Source organism: Parus major, chromosome 13 (genome assembly GCF_001522545.3).
Source record: "Parus major isolate Abel chromosome 13, Parus_major1.1, whole genome shotgun sequence".
NCBI classification, from domain to species: domain Eukaryota; kingdom Metazoa; phylum Chordata; class Aves; order Passeriformes; family Paridae; genus Parus; species Parus major.
This window is the reverse complement of record NC_031782.1, coordinates 10,025,900-10,049,899: the sequence shown is the minus strand read 5'-3', so window position 1 is coordinate 10,049,899 and position 24,000 is coordinate 10,025,900. Positions and strand designations below refer to the sequence as shown.

The 24,000-nt window shown below is 40.6% G+C and overlaps 1 protein-coding gene across 3 annotated transcripts in view; it reads right to left on the bottom strand.

Moving 5' to 3' along the window:
- FSTL4 (follistatin like 4) overlaps window positions 1–24,000 on the bottom strand; it is a 198,008-nt gene that overhangs the window by 75,332 nt on the left and 98,676 nt on the right. For all 3 annotated transcript variants that reach the window (XM_015642031.1, XM_033517683.1, XM_015642035.1), the window contains 2 exons: window positions 23,208–23,398; window positions 19,705–19,825 (listed from right to left, as the gene is read on the bottom strand). In XM_015642031.1, the coding sequence (XP_015497517.1) occupies window positions 19,705–19,825; window positions 23,208–23,398 (312 nt within the window). The remainder of the gene's footprint in view (window positions 1–19,704; window positions 19,826–23,207; window positions 23,399–24,000) is intronic.

The window sequence follows — 24,000 nt, the reverse complement described above, 5'->3', positions numbered from 1 at the left end:
CAACAACAGTAATGAACAACATGTTTGATTTTTTGATACCTGAAAGGGCATTCAGACCACATCTCTCCAGTGAAGAACCCTGAACATCATTTCTCCATCTTGACTACACAGCTCAAATGCCCATCTCATTCACATCAAGTAAGACAAGAGGATTCTGGCCCTCAGGGAGCCCAAAGCCCTAATTTCATTTAGCCTGCATATTAAGATATATGACCTGCCAAATATGTTTAAATGACATTTAGGTCCCCATCATCACCAGGAGAAAGCTAACAAGATCTGTCCAATCTATCTAAATAGAGATGGGAGGGAGCTGGTAAGAGACTGCAGCATTTAATGAAGCAGTAAAGAACCAAGGCTTTCTAAAGAGATAATAGACACTACATAAGTAAATAAAAAATGGCAACAATTGCCTGAATGCCTAATTACACTGTCACCACAGGCTTATTTAAATCAGTTGTATGTGCTTATTTTCTCTGGTTTCTAGGCAGACACAAGCAGTCCTTAAATGATACAATGCTAGGACTGAAGAACTGCTAAATTTTATTAGAAATATAAAAACCTACAAAAAAAAACTGCACAGGCCAATAGCTCACCTGTTACCTGCCACCAGAGCAGAATGGTGCACCTGAAGCATGAGATGAAGGATGTTGTAAAAGATATCCCACCTCAGCCTCAGGACTTGTCACACCCTGCAGATTCTCACCATCCCCTTAGCTTGGATGTCCAAGTACAACCAGTAAGTATTTACTTTTTCTTGTGAAATATATACCTTATGTGATTAATTAAGGCCACAAAACCTTGATGGGGAAGCTGCTATGTTATTTGATGAGATAATGGAGAAAGGGAACAAAAGACAGAAGAAATAAACTACAGTTGTTGAACTGTAGAAGTAATGTATTTAAGGAAGAACAGGGAAAACATTCTTGAATTTCCTTGTTAGATGGTGCTTCAGGCAGCCCACACCCCCACTGTGTGCATTCTTTACCAAAACAGGGCACAGACCCAATCTTTATGCAAGGATGCATGAAATGAATCCTGAGAGAACCAAAGAAAGTTGTCCTACCTGAAATTACTCAAAATAACTGGTTTTAGCTTAATTTCGAGTTATCAGAACATCCCATGCCTGTATTTAAGTATCATATTACCCAAAAAGTAATGAAATAAGAACTGTTTTGTACTTATTTCAATTAGTCCAGCCAGGCTGAATCCATCCAAAATGTTTGTGGAACCAGATTTCCAATTTTCATTCTTTATTTTCTGCATGAGATGATGCAGAAATTCTGAATGTATTGTCACACAGCACTTAACACTGAACAAATTTAGATGACTCAAAAATTTCAAGGAGCACAGGACAGTATCTGATTGCAGTGTATAGTTTAGCTTAATAGAACAATACCCAAAGTCAATTGGTTTTCCCAAGTCCCAGTTTTCTTTACCCCATGTGAACAACCAGGGCAGAGTTTTTGCCCTGAGCATTCTGTGGTGTGAAAGACTTTGCCATGTTACAGCACACACCAATTTAACATAACTGTGTCTGTTTTATTTTTCTCTTTGAGGAGAGAAAAATACTGAAAAATAAAATAGTTTAAATTGTATATTTATGCAAATGCAGTAAAGATAAACTAAGTCCTCTCTTAGCATATTTCTGCTTGTCCACAAGTGTAATAAAGAGCTGACTACTGAAAGCTTTTCATGCCTCCAAGAACAGACTAAAAGAGAAATTATTTCTCTAAACAATTCTAAGGAGTCAATTTGTTAAGCAACAATACAAGTTCCCTCTGCTTGGAGCAACAAAGCAATATCAACAAGGCTGCAAGCTGCCACATAAGCTGCATCAGGATTAATTATTTTATATTACAATGTCTGGAAGTAGGGAGAGCAAAATAATTGGGACTTTATGTTTTCAGCCAGCAAGGGCCCTGCTCACCCTACTGGCTTTTTTAAATGAAGAGACAGCTTAAACAAAGATGAATCTTCCTCCCTGGCCATATGTAACCTCTTGGAATCTGAATGCTCAACTATGAGCAAAGCAGAACTGAATGGTTTGAAACATGGCTGTGGTGAGACATGTTTAACCTGGACTGGGTGAACTGCTCAAACCCCTATTTTCAAAAATCTTTCAAGAAATAAGAACAGGTGATTAATAAATACTCTGTGAAAAAACATCATGTCTTACCAAGGAAAGTAAAACATGGGTTATAGTGAAGTCATTCTGGTCTTACTATTATTACAAACTAATACAGTGAGAAGGGAACTTAACAACAAACATCTGAGCATCTGATTATGCTTATGAAGGAGCATGTTCCAGCACTGGAACTGAAGCAGTTTTGATTTATCCAGCAGCAGCCCAAAGTAGGTTGACTCTGGCATCTAAGTGGAATTGAGCTCCCAAGGAAGCTCTCTCTCTGTAGGAGATTTGGCAGGACCTTCTCATCAGTGTGTTCCCCTCGTGTCTCCAAGCAGCGAGCTTATTTTTCACTGTTCCCCCCACCTGGGACAAAAATACAATTTTTGTTTCCTTTCCAGTTGCTTTTAATGATATTTGGCACATTTAAAACTTTTGCCTCTCAAAAAACTGACTGAAACTAGTACATAGATCAAACAATTTTATGGGAAGTGAGTAGGAGAGATGAAGCAAATAGCTACCTGGTAAATGCATGAAAGTGATCAATACTGAAACACTGCTGTCAGATCCCAGACCAAACCCTTCAGACCACCCATCAAGTTGGAGATGAATGCTCCTTCCCACCTCCTGTAGGAGAGCTTGCTCAGAAAAAAATAAAATATTTCCATATGTCCTTATTTGCTTTTTCCAGCCAGGTAACATGATGGAAAAAGACCCATTGTTTGTACTGCCCTGACATGGCAGGTGATGTAAAGGAACATTGCTGCTTTTAAAAAAAATCCCCTACAAGGGAAATGACAGGTGGTTCACTTCTATAAATTCAGGTTCACTGTTTTAAGAACACAGAGCCTTGGAGCACAGATGCTACTACATTCCTTTCTCACTATGTTTTGCAAGAGATGCTATTTTTCTGGGAGACAAGTCAGGCTGGACAGTCCCATATTCTGCAGGGCAGAGTTACTCAGTTCTGCCTTGGAGGCTTTATCCACAGATCCTTTCTTCATCTGCTCCTGCCACTATTACAGCAGATTTAGCTGCAGAAGAGGGTAATACAGCTATTTCCAGATACCACAAATATTACTGTGCAACAGTCAGGGCAACCAAGCAGCTCCCGAGTGGCTGCAGCCGGCTGCTGCAAGTACCCAGTGCAGGTGTGCCACCAGCCCACCTTGTGCTACAGCTCTGGTCCAACAGGGTCTTGCTTAGTTATGAAACCAGGAACAGCCTCTTTGCCTTCTTCCACACAGCCAACCATCCTCTCCTTGTTCCAGCCCTGTCCCGTGAGGCTGCTCCTGTCCTTTCCTGAAGGTGCTGTCTGGAGGCAGCAGTCCCCATGGCCTCCTCAACATTCCCAGTCAGAGAGACATGCCCTAACTCTTGGCGTCCATCCAGGATCCAAAACTCCTTTTTCTGCATGTTCTGCAAGAGTCTGTATCCTCCCCCATCAGCAGAGCTGCTTTGTTCCCAACACATGATGAACAGTTTATTATTTTCTATAAAAATGAAACAATATCTTCTCTTGAAAACAAATTATTTTGGTCCAGGGTTATTATATGTTCCAGGGTCCTTTAACTTTTACAATCACAATTACGTTACTTATTGCAATGAAATGATGGCATTTAAATAACTGGAAAATCTGGCACTTCTGTCCTAGGGCAAAAGGGGGCTTTGAGAGGAACCACCTACACCAAACACACTGCTTTTAAAAATCCAGAGCATGATCCTTTACCAAGTTTGTAAATCACACCTCAGCATTAGTGTCATCTCGGCTTTAAAGTCACTGCAGTCCCTGTGTGTGATACATGAGTGTGGCTGTCTCACTTTAGAGACAGCTCAACAGATGCTGCTGGCAGCAATTCCCCTGGATGCTCAGCTCTCACAGCAGCTTTGGGTGGTGACAGCAAGGTCAGATCCTGGGGAGAAGTCACACTGAGGCACAGTGAAAATGAGCTATTCTTCTAAAGTTTCATTTGAGCTAGAAGGCAGTTGGGCTTTAGCCAAGAGGGGAAAAAGCTGCAATGCTCAGCATGAAAACCCTTTGCAGCAATGAGAGACAATGTCCTTGTGAGGGGATCTGTGTCTGACAGGGCCATGGCTAGCACTGAGCATCCCTGGTCACAGTGGGAGCTCCCTGGGCCAGGGCCATCTCCAGGCACTGGCCCTGCTCCAGCTCCACTGACAGATCCCAGCAGCTGCCTGTTTGGTGCTGGCTGCAGGAAGGGCATCTTTATGGCTTCTAAGTTCATTGCTGGAGGGCAGAAAAGCAAAAAGCTGAATACTATTAAAAACCCACCCAACAAACACTTTTCTTAAAACTGAGAGGCTAAGTCAGACTGATTGGGCACCCAAACCCCTCCCCTTGTCCAGCCCTGCTGTTCTGTGACACAAAGGGAAGTCTGAATCCCATTTAACTGAGACTGATTACTGTCAATTCTAGGAAACACTAGGCTCAGTGGAAATGTGTAAGTAGCTATGACAGAGAAGTGGTTAATCCCTTTGCTGCACTGAATAAAATAATCTTGAAAAATAATTCACAAAGATAGGAAGACCAGTAAATTTATTGGGTAGTGCATTAAGTAATTCCCAGTCATAGTTTGCAATTTTAGAAATTAAATGTTATTATAAAGATTTTGCAAGAAGAAATTTTGAAGAAATTGCAAGGAAGTTACCCATGTAGGTCTTGCTATTTCCAGAAGTTCTTCAAATTAATTTCAATGTGTTTGCTTTACAAACTCAGACTGTAACTAATTTCTTCTGGTGACGGGTAAAATCCAAGGAAATTTCTTGTCATTTTGGTTTAACTATTACCCTGTGATCTGATGAGATTACAATGTTGACATCGTATTCAAGCATGCAAAATCCTGAAGATTTTATCTAATATATGGATTATTCTCTCCTTCACTTTGTAGAGGACACACAATGGTGCCAGGAAGCACCATTCCCACAGCTACAGACCACACAAATCAACACTGACCAGAAAGACCCTGTATTTTAGCAGGGACATTTCCATGTGGCTGACACCAACCTCCACCATCAGGCTAACAATGGGAAGAGCAGTTATAAGAAAATTACATAATGGGAAATCTGGATATAGTTCTTGACGTGCTGCCCAAGTTGTTCAGAGAAAAGAAACTCCTGAAGCATTGCTGCAGCAGGGAGATGCTGTCCATCCAGCTGGAGCAGGGATATCTCCTGTTGGAATCCCTCCTTAGAAAGCAGCAGAGCTTCCAACATCTAATTCACTTGGACAAAATCCCACCATTATTTCCACATCTAAGGCTGATGGGGATGTGTCTAAGAAGTTTGTAGCACAGGAATGAGCAAACACGTAAGGTTTTCATGTGCAGTGCCAATGGATTTCTTTCTCCACTGGAGAGCACAGGGACATCAGAGACAGGTCACAACAGAGGAGTAGGACAGGGGAAGTCCTGAAATAAATATGTTTAGAAGGATTTAAAATGGTGACAAAAATTGGTTTTGTTTTTACTCTGGTTAGAAAGAGATTTGTGAGTTAAGAGACAAAAGTTACTCTTGACTTTTCCAGCTTTTCAGCCCCTGTGAATGGAAGAAAGATGCTATAGCCCCTAACAGCTAAGAGACATCTGCTGTTGACCCAGAATAATTTCTGAGCAACAAAGGAAACATCTCTTTTGACCCATAGTCAACCTTTTCATAACTTATTCAAGGACAAAGCTTAGAAATATCGTAATTTGGCAAAATAGGAATTGTTCCTGTTCCTCTTGTGCCTTAATTTCAAAACATTTTCCTTTATTTACATCAGAGTAGAAAGATGTAGGTACAGGAAAAAATAGACTAATTGAGAAGAGGAAGCCAGGCATGTGAAGATGGGGGTGGAGATGCTGGTGGCCATGGGCAGTCAACTTCTGTGGCCCTGGGTGGCAGCGAGCAGGCACGGGAAACCAGCAGGATTCCCACATGGGATCCCTGATCCTGCACTGTATTGGCCTGCTGAGAGCAGGGACAGAGTAAAAAAAAAAAATAAATTAGCACCTTTTATTTCTCCCTGGGCTGTTTTTCCTGCATGGCTGTTACTAGTTCATTTATTTATTTTTAAGGCAGGCTGCCCTGGTGATCCATGTCTTGTTGATTTTATGAAGTGGGCAGAAGAAATGGGTCAAAAGACACTGCAAATATGTATAGATAGGTGAATTGTGACCCAGGAACAATTCCACTTAGAAGTAAATAAGCTTTTAAAAAAATATTAAAGTTACAGGCAGGGACAACTTCCACCAGACGAGGCTGCTCCATCCAAGCTCCATCCAAGCTGGCCTTGACACCTCCAGGGATTAGACATCCACAACAACTCTGGGCAACCTGTTATTCCAACTTACTGGAACAGGCAAGGGCTCTCAGAGTGTGCTGGATTTGTATTTCAAACACAAACCTGATACATAACAGATTTACAAGAAGTAACACACTTCAAAGTCAGACACTGCTCAGTTTGCTGGAGACTGGGCACATCAGCTGGGGCTCACCCAGGCTCTGACACCACAACCACCCAGAAGACTAATTAGATAAAACTTCAGCACAGCAAAATCATATTGGTTACTCTGACTATTTGGTAATTCTTCACAAGAAAAACGAAAAGAGAAACAGTGAGTCTCAGACAGCACATCCACTGTCTCTGTACAGGTGTTACAACAACTGGGCTGCTTGCAGAGCCCAGCACCTGTTCCTTCCACTGCACTGAAACACATCTGTTATTTCAAGCAACTTAAAATAGACTTTATCTGACAGCTTTTGATGCTGGAATTTGAAATTAGCTGGGCCTCACAATCCAGTTCCTATGGGGCATCCTCCACAAAAACTAATATCAAAAGCAATAATAACCACAGGAAGTCAAACATCCCCACAAGTTGTGTAACAGCTTCATAAGATATTTCATTCTCTTCTACGTGCATCTCGTATCTATTCCTCAGAGTAAATTATTCAGTGGGTTGACAGGAGACATGTAATGAAATTGCTTTGCCACTGGCCCTGTTGATTTTTTCCAAGTTTCTTTCATTATAGGAAATTAGCAGACCACTAACACTTACTAAAGCACTTTTTGTTTCATGAGGGGCTTGCAGAGCCTGATGGAAGAGCTGCCCCTCAGAGAGTGACTGCACAGGAGGATGAAGTGATGGCTCACTACATTGACCAAGTTCCCCAGCTTTCCTTTTCCCTTCTGTCCTGCTTTCTCCTTAAAGAAAATTACACCTGCCAAGACTTCTCTTGCCTATGTTTAACAATAGAAACGCAGATCAATGATGGCTCAGAGCTGCTGATCCCCTCCCAAGAGCCAGATGAATGAAGCTAACCTGCCACTCTCTTTTTTTGTTACTTGTAAAGCTCTTGGACACACGATGCCTGGTGCTGGGGAAATCTTTCACTCCTCAATATCTGCTGTTAAAGAGCTCACACAGAGCAGGAATCAAACAGTTCATTACTTGTATCTGCTCAACAGACTTTTGACATAATTGTATTAGTGCCTCACTGCAGGACTTGAAAAGTGAAATCTGAAAAGCAGCTTTTTGCCATTGGTTTATGTGTTTGCCAAAGCCCTGCTTATGTACTGGAATACAAACCCCATTATTTGCAGCTCACATGATTTGTTTAATGCATTGCATTCGGAGGTCACCTGTGCTAATGCATCACAGCAGTAAGTGGGTTACTCTCACCATGTTTGAGAAAGGAAAAAAAACATGTTTTCTGAGCCAAATCCCTCCCTCAACACACTTGTTTTCACTGAATTCAGCTCAGAGACGCTGCAGGATAAGGGATAGGTGGGACAAAGAGGAGACATTAGCTGTGCTTACCTGGATGGCAGAAGCCAAGTTTGTTCTTTTATATCCTAAGCATCCCTCTCATTCATGGATAATGCTGGAGGGATGTGCTGCTCTCCAGAGGAGTTCATGCATTAGCAGCCACACTCTATTTCTGCCATGTCAGTTTGTTTTGCTGTTGCCAAAAGACTCCCACTTGGATGAGTGGGAGAAGAAGATGCATTTCCATTATTTCTGAGAGCTCTTTGACTCGGTGGGTGTCCATGTAGCAATGCAAGATGAATGCACACTCTGTCCTAAGACTAAGCTGTTTACATCTTCAATTCAGCTACAGTCACTGCATGTCAATGTATTAATTACAATCCACAGTGCCTGTTCATCCCATTACGCTGATATTCAATAAATACTGATTAACATACTGGAGTCTTTCCATGAGTGCATCTTAGAGTGAATGGGTTCATAAAAATACATCTTAAAACAAAATAATGAGGATAATAGCAATTCTGTAACAAATTTAGCCTCATATACATCTCATATTTTAGCAGATGATTGCTTAGCAAACTGCATTAGAAGTCACACAACCCTCTAGACCTGCCAGAAGACACACTACACTTCTGAGCAGACTTAAAGCCAGCCTACCTAGCAGGCACATTTGTATTCTTTGTGTTTAATGCTGCACTGAATATATATTATTGGTGAAAAAAAACCCCAATAGGAATTAGTATTCTAATAAGTGGAGATGTGCTAAAACAGCCACAACATATCTCCATTTTATACCTTCTTAAGCCTGTAAATTATCCTATGGACTGTTCCAAAGGCTGGATATTACTTTGGTGGCTACCAGTGTTATCGGAATTAAGGATAGACAGGGCAGACTTTTATGCTGTTTACTGTGGGAGAATCTGGCATAAAGCTTTTTTCTGTTGCTACAATAAACTGCAGTCCCCTGAAGAGACTGAAGGCAGCTGCCTCCACTATCCACAATGACCAAATGCAACCAGATACTATCACTTGCTTGGGAAGAACTTTGCTTCCAGGTCCTACAGGAATGTAAACCCAGTCTAGTGATGCCTGCATATCAGCTACAGACTCCAGGACTGATGAGTTGTTGTTTGGGTATTTAGAGCAGAAAAAAGAGTTTTGGTTCCTGCTGGTTTAGTCTGTTGATGAATCTGGGTTTCCCTGCTGCAGGAGGATGGGAGATCCATGTGTTCCATCCCAGCCAAGGTGTCCTCAACAGGAAACCAAAGTGTCTTGCTGTGGAACTACCAGATTAAAGAAAAACACATCAGCATTCTAAGAACAATAAAGAAATGAGACTCCTGTCCTGCAAATTAGGTCCTGAACAATGCTTATTTTTTAAGTCCCCTGTTGTAAACTGCAGGAAATTGTAACTTTATAAGTGGTATTATACCCACAATTGTCATCCTCTAGGAGAACCTTTTCCCAGACGTGTAAACCACCAGGTTCTTGGGCAGATGCTGAGTAGCAGGTGACAAAGCATATCCTGTTTCACCACACAAACATTAACAAATGTTTTTCCTTCAGCTCCCAATTTTGTTACAGGATGTGCTGATGGACAGGTTAAGCACCACCACCAACGTTCAGGGCCAGCAGTACCAAGATGCATTTCCACTCAGCAACTTGCTGAGGGCTCCATGTACACCTCTTGAATTTTCCTGGCAGAAATGATGTCTTTTCTGCATCCCAGCAATGGGTTCCTTAGATCAACAGCTTTTTGGGAGTGAGCAGAGTGTAAAAGGGAGATATTTGTGCAGCAAAAGTTTTGAGTTTAACTGTAACAGCTATCAAATAATAGCTGAGAAATGTTATATTAAAGTATGCATGTATGTATATTAAATATATGCATGTACTGCTGTAATGGCTGGACTTGATATTCTTGGAGGTCTTTTCTAACCTTAATGATTCTGTGATTCTACCAAAAACAAACAGTGCAGTGACAGTGCCTTACCTTGGCCATACAGTGTCAGGACTGGTGGCAGCTCTTGGGTTTTCAAAGATCAGGGTCAAACTTGGGGTTTTTTTGTTCCTGCATGTGGACAGCAGGACAGGACCCCTGGCACCAATCACATGGAGCTTCAGCAAAGGGCTGGGATTGATGACACCACTTGTGGTAGCCTGAAACATTGGAGAAAGCTGAATTTTCTCCATTATTACAATGAAGCATGAACCAGGTCACAGAACCAGACAGGAGAAAAAAATCCACAGGAAGAGTCTGTCTGAGCAGCATCTTTCAGGAAAAACTTCAAAATCCATCTATAACTGAAATCAGTTCCAGGAGTCACTCCATCAGACCAGAGCCCTGCCCTGACACTACAGGAAATCAGGATATGGGAGAACCCTGTGAAACACAGTTCATATCAAAATACAGTCTGAAAAGGTATTTGAAATGGTACTCTGGTCTTTCAAGCTTTCAATTCTCTCATTTAACTTCATATTTAAAAGGTGTATTTAAAAATACTCTATGAAATCCCAGGGTAAGGATATTTTCATTCTCTTTTCACCCCACTCCTTTTTGGTGTTTTGCTGTGTAATTATTGTCATTCCCAGTCCCCATTCCATCACCCTCAGCATCCCCCCCCTGCCCCAGCAATTTTTGGGGCTGTGGTATATGGTGCTACCAGCTGGCCACAGAGCAGTGGACACTATTCCAAGTGTTTAGTGTCCAGGACAGGACCTGAGATCTTTACTAGCACATTATTCAGGTTTGCATGATGAACAGAATGACAAATTATAAAAATACATATACTTAGCGTATTTCCCTTTTTTTTTTTTCTTCTGTTAAATCATGGCCACAAATTATTTCTCTAAGCAGCAAGTTTCAAATAACACTGCTGGAATATCAGTGTCTGAACTGTGGTGAAAGCTACAGGAATCTAAGTGTGGCATAAAGCATGAGTTCAGTGGGGTCTGTACTTGTTTGCTAAAAGGGAAACAAAAATTCTTGCAGCTGAATTTTATGTATTGCAGATGGAAAAGCTGACAGCAGGAACAGTGCTTGAGAGGCACAGCAGGGCTGAGCTTGCCCTTATTTATGTCTATTGATGGCTCTTGATATTCTTTCTGAAGTTTTGATCATCAAGAATCTCGAGAATGAGTTTTTTATGGTGGTGCTAAAGACAGATATTGGCAACAGCTAAATTTCACCTCAAATCCTGATGCCACTGGAGCATCTCTGAAGCTTTTCACTTTTTTTCTAAAGGCTAGCATCCTGTTTTATTCTTTTTGGAAGTATTACAGCAGACCCAACCTTGGAGTTCACCTTACACAATTTTCTACTGCAATTCTTTTTTTAAAGTTTCTATCTGGGCATCCTGGATTTGTCAAGATTTTCTCCTGTGAAGAACATGAAATAAAAACATCTTGGCTGTGGTTCTCCATAAATTGTAGCACTGCACTGGGGATATGTACTGTACTCAATAATTTTCTGATGGCTGCTCTGGCATTTTGATTACACTGCACCTCTGTAGTGATGTACAGTAACAATAAAGTCTGTTCTAAATGAACTAAGAACTGGCTGATGGACAGATCTCTAAAATAATTTCTCAGAGGGATCCATTCAAACGGGGCTGTTTCAAGAGCCATCCAAAGCCCAAATCTGTTCAACATCTCCACTGAGATCTGGATTTAACACAGAAATTCCAGTTGACACTCTGGACATCTGAGAGTGATGCAGTGGGAGGCAGGACTGTCGTGCTGAGCTTTTGGGGTTGGCCAGTAACCTGTCTCTGTGCATGGTGTAGCACTTTAATATAACCATGTATATAACTATATTAGCAAACAGTGACCATACAGGAACAAGGAAAACAGGGCAGAACCAGGAAAAGAAAAACATCTGAGGTCACTAATCCTGGGAAAAGGGTCAGTAAGTGACAAAACACACAATAACAGCATGATCCCTGCCTGGATGATGGGGAAAGTAACATGGGAGAGGAAGGGTAGTAAAGGAATCTTTACCCTCTGCACTTACTCTTGTGGGACTGAGGCTGCATTGGGTAATTTTTTTTAATATATCTGAACATTTTTGGCCTTAGAAGCTATGAATCTGCTCAACCAGTGGAAGAAAAAACAAAGAACATGTAAATGGACAAGCAGTTCAAAGCATCCATGAGGCACCTGTAAAGGCAGAGACCATTCACAGCAGCTCTCCTCAGATGAAGGCAGATTTTGAAAGGAAAATAAAACTCTAGCAATAACCCACTTGGAAATACAAGAAGAGAAAACAAGGAAGAACGGGAAAAGTGCAGCTAAAATGTTCTGACCTTTATGTAATAAAACAAGATCTGGCTCAGAATCCTGCCATATCATGCCTCTGACTTCATGTAAAGTCTTAGGCATTGTAACTGTAATTTTACTCATTTCTAACAAAAAATATTTTTTCCTTCATGAAAATACTGCATTTGCTTCAAAAATTCCTCAAAGACAGAATATGACTTAAAAGTAAAAATAAAAATAACCCAAAACAACACAAAGTTTTTTTTGTGTTCAATGTTGGGTCCAATTTTCATTCAGAAATGGCCTCTGGTTTTGCAAGACCATAAGGAAACCTGCAAATTCCATAAGGAAGTCCTGCACTTCTTCATTCCCAGCTCATAGAAAATTAAAATTATACTTTTTAGATGCCTAACTACATGACTAGAAGGTGCACATAGAATCATTTATGTTGGAAAAGCCCCCTAAAATCATTAAGTCCACCTGTTATTCCAGCAATGCCAAGGCCACCACTGAACCATGTTCCCAGGTACCACATCTACACATTTGTTTAACAGTTGATGGTGACTCAACATGTGTCTAGGACTGTCAGCCATTCTATGATTTCAGCAATATTTGTATTTGCTCTTCACTGACAGAATTTTGTGTTTGCAAGTAACCCAAAATACTATTATTTGTGTATGTGAAATTGCTTCAGTGAACATTGCTGGCACAGATCAAATAATTTTTTGAGAAATGGTATTTGCCTGATTTATGTGCCAGTGAGTAACTCATAAATAGTTATAAATATTTAAATATTCTAGTCCTGCAAGAGTGTGTGTAGACATTTGATGTGGTTTGTACTACATCACCTCTGAAGCACTACTCCATATGGCAATTTCTTGCATTTGAAACCAAGATTAACGAATCAATGCACCCCAAAAAACATTTTAAGATCAACAGTACATTATTTTCTAGTGAGTTTTCTTTGCAATTTGTAGACAATAGATTTCCAATAACAACTTGTAATTAAATCACTTTCTCTTACTCAGTCATTGCATATTAAGACTCTTGACATTTTACAGATGGTATCTTTGGAAATGAGAGATATGAACAAGAGGGAACAGCTTTAAATGAAAGTTCCTGGGTTTAGATTATATATTAGGAAGAAATTCTTTCCTGTGAGGGTGATGAGGCCCTGGCACAGGTTGCCCAGAGAAGCTGTGGATGCCTCATCCCTGGAAATGCTCAAAGCTGGATGGGGCTCAGAGCAACCTGTTCTAGTGGGAGATGTCCCTGTGGCAGGGGGTTAGGAGAAGATGAGGTTAAGATCCCTCCCAACCCAAACCATTCTGTGCTTCCCTATAGGAAAAAACACTGGAGTTTGGCAGCTGACACTTCAGTGTGCAGGTTCTGACATGGAAACAGCCAAACCAGTGTCAGTGTCAGGCACCCTCCCTGGATTTCCATGCAAAAATCTGGCATCTATTCTTGACATGAAACCACAATCATTCTGACCACACCTGTGTTTACCATTAATTCTGATAAAATTTTATTTGAGTAGGCTCTCTTAATTGAAGTCATGATGTGAAAATATATAAAGTGGGTAGAGTACAAAGGTGAGCAGCAGCCCTGATTAAATGAATTAATGTCTGATCTGAACATGGAAACATTTCTCTTTTTAGCCCAAAGCAAAACCAGGTCCCCTCTCTCCACTGGCAGGCATGCATTCACATATAACATAATTATTCTTGATCTGAGCACTTTTAACTTTTTCTCTGGAACCACATTTTAGCTTTTGGAACCTTTGTGCTTAGATTAAACTTGTTTTTCTTGCTACAAATTAATTCAGATCTTTTTACTTCTGCTGAGAGGATACCTTTTGCTTTGTTCAAAATGCAGCAAAACAATTGAGGCTACACAACAAACCTGATTGTGACAGCTGTTCTGTGGAACTGCAAACGATGCAGGGCACTTTGCTGGAGCCCTGAGATAAATTTTAGAATTGAAGTGCTAAAGGTGTTCACAGTGAGAAGAACTTTAAAAGACAGACAGAAAAATAAATCAACTTTTTTCTTTGCAGAATGTATTTCTTTGATAGCAAGGGAGGAAAGAAAAAAAAAAAAAAAAAGAAAATCCAAGCAAGAAAATTTTCCACATTCAAGGAATAGCTGCTCACTGAAATACAGTACAGATGAACTCACTGTGATATCCCCAGCTGAGGCATCATACCAGACAAAAATTAAGTTCTAGGTATAGCAGGATCATTTCTAGTGCTCAAGCCAAGCATATTACACTGCATTTATGTGCAAGGCAAGGAGTTAGGTGCTTCTGAAAATGATCTAAAGTCAAAACATATTTAGCAGGGTGTTCTCAGGAGCTGATCAAAGGCAGCTCCATCCTCCAGCACATCCTGAGCTCACAGCTCAGTACTGCCCATTTGTGTCTTTGGGCACCCTCCCCTGTGCTGAGCTGCTGTGTCTGCCTCCAACACACACCAGCTCCACCCTCCAAATGCCTAAAAACCCAGCATGGTGTCATGGCTCAGCAATGGGAATGCTGTTGACAAAGTGCTGTTGCAGTGATTTGGGTGCTTGTTGGGTTTTTCTGTCATCTCTGTTCAGCCACTTGGCACTTCCTGCAGGAATCAAGCTGAATTGTTTTCAATTTCTGTTTTTTCCCTTGATTTTTAATATTTTTAGTTTTGTTTCTGCTATAAGATTGTATTATTAAGTTACTATTAATGCACTAATAATGATAATAATAACAATAGTAACAATAATAACATTACTATTACTAAATGCCCAATAAGCTGCCTTCATCCTCAGTCACACATCTGCACACCATTCCTCAAGGCAATCAAGAATGGGCTGCTTTGGCCAACTAAAGGAAACCTCATTTCTTTCCTGAGTAGCTCCTCTAACACCACATCAAACCAACAGCAGAGGCTGTCACTCCCCTGCTTGTTCAGCCGTGCTTGAAGTTGGGATATCACATTGCTCACAGGAGAAGCAATCAATGCTGGTGAGCTAATGAATAATTTCCATGTTTGTACCAATACTTGCAGCAACATAAAAGAAAAAATCACATACCAGGGAAATGACAGCAGGAGAGGCAGAGCATGGGGCACAAACTGTCAATATCTCAGGACTATGATTTGATTCTGTAGATAATTGTTGCTACAACATTCCTTAAGAAAACACTGCAAACAGAACATTTTATCTCACAGTATACCTGTCCAATATAATTATCTGGGCTTGAACAATCCAGTTGGAAGGAAACAGCAACAAATACCTGACTGTAGGTGCTGTGCCATCAAGAACAGCTTCATGAATTTGTGAATAAACACTTCATCTGAAGGTGGATTTTATAGGTGCAATTGCTGCTGGAACAGCTGGCTTGTCACACTTATGTGGAGTGCATACACACACACACCCATACAGAGATACCAAATAGGGGTGTTTGTTTTCCTCAAACAGTATTTATTTATTATTATGAGACCACAGAGTTAGGTATGCTGATGTATCTACCAAGAACAGATCCTCTGCTGAAAGCTTCTTCCTCACTCAACATTTTCCTCTCCCACTTGATCCCACAAATCCCTTTTTGTGTTTCACTCCCTGTTTCTCAATGTAGAGCTTTGCTTTTTCCAAGTTAGCATCAATGCCCACAATTTTGGGACAATTAAAAGCTCTGCCCTACAGTAGTTTCTAGTGAATCAGGAACATGCACAACTCAAAAATAAATCTGTCTTATACTCCATGTTTCTAATGAGCCTCTGGAGAATGGTGGAGGAATCAGGAATGGATTGTTCCCTTCTCCACACCACATGGCTGTGGGGAATACAACTCCTGGAGATTTTAGGATCACTACAGTAAATCTGGAGCCAGTCCAACATTGCTTTTCTGCATTGGCAATGATTTACCTGACATTCATGCCCAGACCAGGCTCTCAATTAATTTTTTCACCCAGTTCATTCAAATTCACTCTAGTCTCCCACTCCCTGGTGGTGGTGCTGGCACAGTGTTTGGTCCAGCTATGATATCAGGAAAGTACTTTAATGGGCCATGATTTAGAATTTAAGTGAATTTTATTGTTGGCTTAATAACTACTTATAAGATAAACAATGTTGACAGGATAAAGGCATTTTTATGGAATGCATCTTTTCCCTCACTCTCAATTATCTGTATTACAAATTGACCTGTCTGTACTGATGATGATGATGATGATGATGATACAGATCTAGAAGATTACACAGACTTTTTTTTTTTTCTTTGTTTAAGTTGGGCTTTCACATCTGCCAATCTGTCACTTGCCCATTAGGGAAGACAACAGGAATGTCCAAAGTGTTATACCCAATTCTAATGACCTCCAGTCAGATAAAGTGCCAGAAGGTATATCCAAAAACCACCCACTTGAACATTCTTAAAAGTTAAATGACTCAGCTGGGTGATGTGCTTGCCAACTCACCAGACTATTTCTGTGCTGATTAATTAGATGCATGCCCTGCTTTAGCTCTTATGACAACTAAGCCTTTAATTTATTACTCATGCATTGAATCTTTGTGACAACCTAAAGAAAAGACAACAGACAGATAATCTTTCTAGTACTTTATTTCTGGCATATGAAATAACTCAAGATCATCATATCAAAAATTATTTTTTTTTAAAAAATGATGGTCCTGAGACTCCTTATCTAATAAAAACTTCTTAATGAGGAGTTAGAAGACACCTACAAGTGGTTCTTACCAGAGCTGCCAGGAGAGTGTTTCATCTGTCCCATGCACTACTTGTGTATGATTAACGCAATTTGAAGAGTTGACACTTTAATCCTATGTTAACAGATATTTCTACTCGTCCTTATAGATGCAAGAAAACTCTAAACAGTTCTATTCTTGGGATTAAGGAACAAAAGAACTTTTAGAAAATCAGAAGAAAGATGGCAGGTTTAGAAGGAAGGCCACTATTTCTCACCATAATCCAAAGTTGTAGGAAAATTATTAGCACAGCTAAAAGTTATGATTAAAACCAGCACCTATTAGATGTAGTGCTTGTACTGGTAAAAGCACATTTCAGAAAATTTACAACTCTGGATTTCTCTCATCCATGCACTTTTCATTTATTTACAGATGATCAACATGCTGGAGAAGAAAAATAAGCTTTGGGTCCCTGAGGATCTTAGAGAGAGAGGATGGGTCAAGGGAAAGCAAGAGACACACCTGGGCTGAGAGAGAGAGGCTGTTTTGTGGCTCTGTGAGTTACAAGGCCACAAGACTCTCTAAAATGAAATGTAACTTCTAACACAGCACACAAATGTCAAATTGGGAAGTTCCTCACATTATCAAGGTCATTTTCAAACCTTTCCAACACTGTGACACTCCACCAGAGCACAGAGCACCAAAAGAGATGTGACAGAGTTTTTGAGAGGATAAATTAGATTGGGACTTTCTGATGTCACTGAATTCTGGTAATTATGTTCCTCAGCTTGCTGAGCAGCCCTGCCCTTATCTTGTTGCCAGCCTGTGGCAGCCACAATTTATGGCTTGGGTGAACTTCAAGCAACAAAAAGATTTCTCTAAGAGGCAAAAAAACAGGGGAAATGTGCAGGATGCAGTACCTTTAAATAACTGCTGCAAGCCAAATTCTGACTCATAACAAAGCAGAAATCTTATAAACAAATTTTTCATAAACCAAAGTGTGCCCTTAAGTGTTTAAAGTATTTTTGATTTTTTTTTCCTACATCATTTAATAAAGTAAAGGGAAAAAATATACTTTAACCAGGCAATAAATTTGCTTCCAGGTTCTCAAAATTTCAAAAGTTGCAATCAATAACTTTGGTTTTAAATTAAAAGCTGGTGAGCCATTACCCACTCTTGATAAAAGCTGGGATTCTGGGAAAACTAAAATGGAGCAGTCATCTGGTTTTCAGCTTCAGATGGTGAGCAATTCTGTTCAGATACAAAATTCCTTTGACAGTCATTGTAATACCTTGTGTTCTGTTACAACAGTTTTGCAGTTTATCAATACTATCACTATTAATTGGTTAATATTTTGTACTTGTCTTATTTTCATTGCCTACTTAGAATTCACTGAACCAAAACCCATAGAAATAATTCCTGGAATTTAGGTTTAAGTTGATGTGACTTTGAGAACCCATTGATCCAAATATACTCCCAAATAACTGCATGTCAAGCCTTTATAGCTGGGTTAATATACTTTATGCCTTCTTAATGTATGAGATTTTATGTTTTACTGTGTATCTGCTGTGTTGAATTAAATGTGTGTGTTCAAACACGTCCATGGTGACAACTGGGGCTAATCCTAAAGCACTTTAAACAACCTTCCAATCTTTAAAGGCAGACTACAGGAGAGCTGAAGAGAGACTCTTGATAAGGGCATGGTGTGATAGGACAAGGGGGAAGGGCTTCAAACTGACAGAGTGCAGGGCTCTACATTGGGTATTTTATCAAGAAATTCTTCCCTTTGAGGGTGGTGGGGCCCTGGCAGAGTTTGTCCAGAGAAGCTGAGACTGCCTCCATCCCTGGAAATGTTCAAAGCCAGGTTGGATGGGGCTTGGAATGACCTGGTCTAGTGCCAGGTGTCCTTGCCCATGGCAGGGGGATGAACTTGATAATTTTTGAAGTCCCTTGCAACCCAAACCGTTCTGTGATTATTGTCTAAATTGGGGTTTTTTTTAATGAAAAGCTGTAAATCAAGAAAACAGACATCACCCTTTTTAGGAAGTAATCCTGCTTAAGAGGTAACCACCTTATTATTGGCCCTTTCTCTGCACTCAACAGAGTCAATGGTTGAATCCTTCTTCAGTTTTAGCCATAATGTCTTAACCACACTCAAGGTCTCTGTAGATCACTATCCTGATTATTCAATAACCCTGCCCATTTCCCTTCTTCTTTAGCATTCCAAAGGAACAGGCAACAATACAACTTTCTACCGCCCAGATGAAGGAGACAGTGTGGGCCTTTTCCAGGGAAGGACTTCCACAAATGTTTAAATTAAAGCAAGAACATAAATTCATGAAGATAAATGGGATAACACAAGTATTTATTATATCCTGCTGTTTAAGTAGCTCTGTGATCCCCAGATCCTTGTACAGGATGCTGAGATTTATACCACAACTGCACATTAATACACTCATTAACATGGAAACAAAATGTAGAAAACATAATTCCAAGGCAAAACATTCAGTAACCACGTTCCCCACAGCAAACTAACTTGTATTACCACAGGACCTTTGGACAGCTTTCCATCTTGTTTCTTTAGGGTTAATCAAACCACATCCTGAGGTCCACAGACCTTGGCCAGGCCACCATCTCTCCCTTGCCATCAACAAGAAGCACAACAAAACCCAGAAGAAAACAATAAACTTGACACACCTGTACCAACCTCCTGCTTCATGCTTATGCTGTGAAGCAGACACCTTTGGAAACAAACCTCCCAAAGTGTTTCCATGGCATGAAAGACAAAAAAGGGATCATTGCTGGCCACATCTAGGAAGACAACAGTGCCCTCACAGATATCCACATGCTCCAAACACGGAGGACAGACCAAAGCAGGGACTCACGGAAGGCTGTGTACAGCTCCTGCAGGGTCAGGCGGCCGTCGTTGTTGTAATCATCAAACTGGAGGAGGTCTTCCAGTGTACAACCCAGTAAATCATCTTCCAGCTCCTCCTTCTTCATCAGCTGTAGCAAAGAGAACAGGTAACCTTACATCAGTGTAATGCTGCACACTGCTGGCCTGGCTCAGCTGGCAGATTTTCCACAGAATGACCTTTGGGGACATAGATAAATAGACAGATAGATTATCATAGCTATCATTACATATTTGCTTTCTATCGAGATATTAATATTCCTGCAGCACTTTATGGACCATGAACTGAAGAGCTCCTTCCTTTACCAGCAGCACAGAAATGCATTTTCATTTTGAAAACGGAATGAAAAATAAATATTCAACAGGGAAAAAGGAAAGTCTGCTTCTCATTTCTCCTCTGTAAGTAAGGACAACATTTTATTCCCTGATATTAGGACTAGAACAGGCAACACTGGATGGTGTACTCAACACTGATAAGCTTTTCCAAGCCTTGACAGTTTGTTTCTTTTGCTTTTTTAATATTTCATTTGGGTTTTCTGAATTTATTGTAGAACATGAAGAAAACTGTTGAATTGTTGCATCTTCCAGAGAGGAAAGCTTTTTCCTGTAGACAAGGGACCCTTTTATTTACTATTCTAGTCTTGACTCATTATATTGAAGCAATTTAAAGTAATAATGCTAAAAAAATGACCTTTCACCTAGCAAGTAAGAAATATGCATTAAAAATGAGATCAACCATAACTTCCAAGATCAATCCTCTAAAGACGGAAATTTCCCTCTGTCAACCATTTTTATAGAAAACTGACTAACTTTTCTTAAGACTGACAAGTTTTTACTAGTCCTGATTTAATGCCAGGAAAGAAAACCCAGTGGAAAACACTTCAGCTGTGACACACGTAGTAGACTTAGGAATCTGACTTTAAAATACATTAAAGATTTAAATGGAAATAACATTCCAATTACCACCATTGTAAATAGCCTTATATATCCATGGCTGTAAAACTGCATGGGAATTTCACTGTTGGATCCAGAGGGAAAATACTGGATAGGGTCTATCAGCAGACAGGAGGCAAACCAGCTCTAAATAGAAGGGGTGGGCCATCTGCTGCCACTGTTTTGCTCAAAGCAGTTCTTTGTGGAGAACAATCAAATGGGTGCTGCATCCATGAAGGACCAACCCCCCTGGAGAGACTCTCCTTTGGGGTGAATCCCTCTGCAATGAGCTGCCTAAAGATCCACCTCCAGGTCTTAAAGATTACTTTTTACTGCAGCAGTGCAAGCTATCTGCCTTGAGTTTTTGCTTGCAGACAAGGTTATACTGCTCAAGGGACTATTTTTCTTTTAAATAAAACAAAGCAAAGGCACAGCACCAGCTTATCCAGCAGTCAGAGGGAACAAGATCTCACTGCATCACATTCAGCTCAGCTCCTTCTGCCCATGGGCACTGAAATTCCCATCTTTGGGGGAAATTTCAAGTTGCAGAGAGCTTCAAAATTGAGAGCTAATGCAAATCAATTACAAATCTACCTAAAAAAAGAGGTAAGAATAGTTCTGCTAAGACTATAAACTGGGTAATTAAAAATTGCACAAGCACATTATGTAAAAAAATTTCCTTTGAAACCTGGGTGGATAAACCGCTCTTGTAAGAGCACATAAAAATCATCCTGTTAAAGAGAAAAATAAAGAATTGGCATGCTAGAAATAAACTGTGAATTCTGCTGCTGTGAGAGCCCAGAACTGCCCCAAAGATGTGTCCCCAGCCTGCCTGGGACTCAGCCATGCTGCCACCAAGGGGCCCAAGACCAGAGCGACTCAGCTCAGGATTAAAAGCATTCATGGCTTATCCAAATTGTGCATTAATAGGCATTATTTTGTCTTTTGAGAGGTGATCCCACTGACAACTCAGTCCTGCTGGTGGCCAGACTGTGTGGAGAATGGTTGGGTGAGAGGGCTCCTGACTGAGGCTGAACTTATTCTGATCCATCAAACTGCAGTAGGCTCCAGATGTTCAGGCACATTTACTGATTTTGATAACACTGAGAAGAATTAAAGTAAGAGTAGCCAATGTCTGTGCTTGCACTTGTGAGAGAGACCTGGGCTCCAGGCACATCTGCAAACAAAGCCCCGAGGAACTTTGAGGCAGACCTTAAAACACTATGCTTCTTTGCAATAACAAATGCTTGCAGGCTGCCAAACCTTTATTTCTATGAGTTTTAAAATCCCAGTAAAAAAGTTTCATGTAAAAAAAGCAAAAGAATTGGAGAGTAGAACACACACTTAGATGCCACTATGTAAAAGATGGCTTTGAATTCAGATAAAAGTATTTTCTTACAGCTACCATGTCTTTATGAAAAAATCATTGTCTTTAGAGCAAACATTGCATATATTCACAGCACTGAGATCTAAGGGAATTTATGCTGACACTTAGCATTGTGTGGAAAGGATCAAGCATCCTGTCAACAGCCTGAGGACTAAAATGTAGCACAAACTGTGCAAGAGATGAGTGAGTTCAGCCAGGAGAAGGATTGTGCTTGCAACACACTCTGTGTTCCCTGGGAAGTAAAAGTGCAGATGAGTGAACTTACTCTGAACAGCCTGGTCTAGTGGCAGGTGTCCCTGCCCATGGCAGGGGCTGGAATGAGATAAGGTCCCTTCCCACCCAAACCATTCCATAATTCCATGAAGGAACAGCTTTGGAAACTGAAATAGGTCCCAGATAGGACTGGCTTCCAAAGGGCTCTTAAAAGGCATTTGCTTCTAATTCTTCTCATGGATGACATAATGGAATGAAAAAGACATTTTACAGGACTGTTTTCCCAGGTCTGCATGTGCAAAGAGCAAGTTGAGGACACAGAGTACCCAGATGGAGTGTCCAGGATGGCTGTTTGATTCACTTTACCAATGAGATGAATTCCAACAGCACACCATGCCTGAAATTAGAAATAACAGTTTTTTCAAGCTCTTAACTTTTTTATCAATTTCTGCAAATCAACATTTCAGCATCTGCCCATGAATTTTGGGATAATAAACCTGTTGAAAAACATTCTAACTTCGCTGTCACATTATTCTATATTAATGCACAATCCAGAAGGCAGAGAGAATTGAGAGATTTCTGCCTAACTTAAATGCACCTAAAAAAATCTAAATTAATTGTCCCCAAGCCAGCTAACTGGAAATATTTCAGATGTCAGTTAGTAGAGCAAGGATTATTATCTACTTTGAGGAGTATGGATGGGGCTGGAAAACTGCCATGTTTTTTGTCTGGAGATGAGCTTCAAAGGCTTGAGACAACACTGACTCCTAGGAGATGCAGAGAGAGTCTCATTGACTGCATTAGATTTTCCTCCTTCAATTGCTGCTGACTGGACAGGTACAAATGACCATTCCCACACGAGTGCTGCTGTGTTAAATTCAATTCACACTTCGAATGAAAATCCACTTCATAATTCCATTTTCACTGAACAATAAACCCACCTGAGCCAGTTCAGAGCTGCTGAGATGCCCATCACTGTTCAGATCCAAGTGCTTAAACAGCTCTTCAATTAGGAAGCGCTTCTGGGCTACTCTGTCCTTGGCCAGGCTGCTGGGTGGGCTCTGCCGGCGAGCCTGCAGGTCCAGCAGGATGCTCTTCAGCTGGCTGTAGTATGCCATTGTACAGGTGTCACCTGAGAGACAAGACAGCATTACTGGACCATGTGCACTTACCTTGATCTTTTTAAAGGACTGAGGTCCTTAAGGGAAAAATTAGGCATGTATGTCTACACATTCAGCTCCACTCGGCTCTGCACTTGATGAGTAAAAGCTGTTACCTCTTGTAATAGCTGGCAGATTTTCTAAATCCTGCTGTCAGGGATACTCCCCAGTATGTTACCTTCCAGATTTTATAGGGCTTTCAGTTACAGACTTCCACACTCAGTTTTGTAACTCCCACAAATATTAAATTGGCTCCGTGCTTTTCTATATGAATAAATTTATCCCATAAAGTAAAAAATAAACCTGGGGAAGATGATGTTTAGAAAGTTCCACTATTGTAAATGGCACCTAAGAGAGGCACCCTCTGTCAAACATGAGGCTGAACTTAAGGAATCCTTAGAGGCAGCCTGGGATGGTAGAAGGCCAGAGGAAGGACAGTAAGGAGCTTCCCCTGCAGCTGTGGTGTCACTAGTGCCTGCTCCCATCACCCTGCTGCAGGCTGAAATGAACACTGTCCTGGCCCTGACCAGGGAAAAAAGGTTATTATCAGGGAGAAATCATCCTCAAGCCAGGA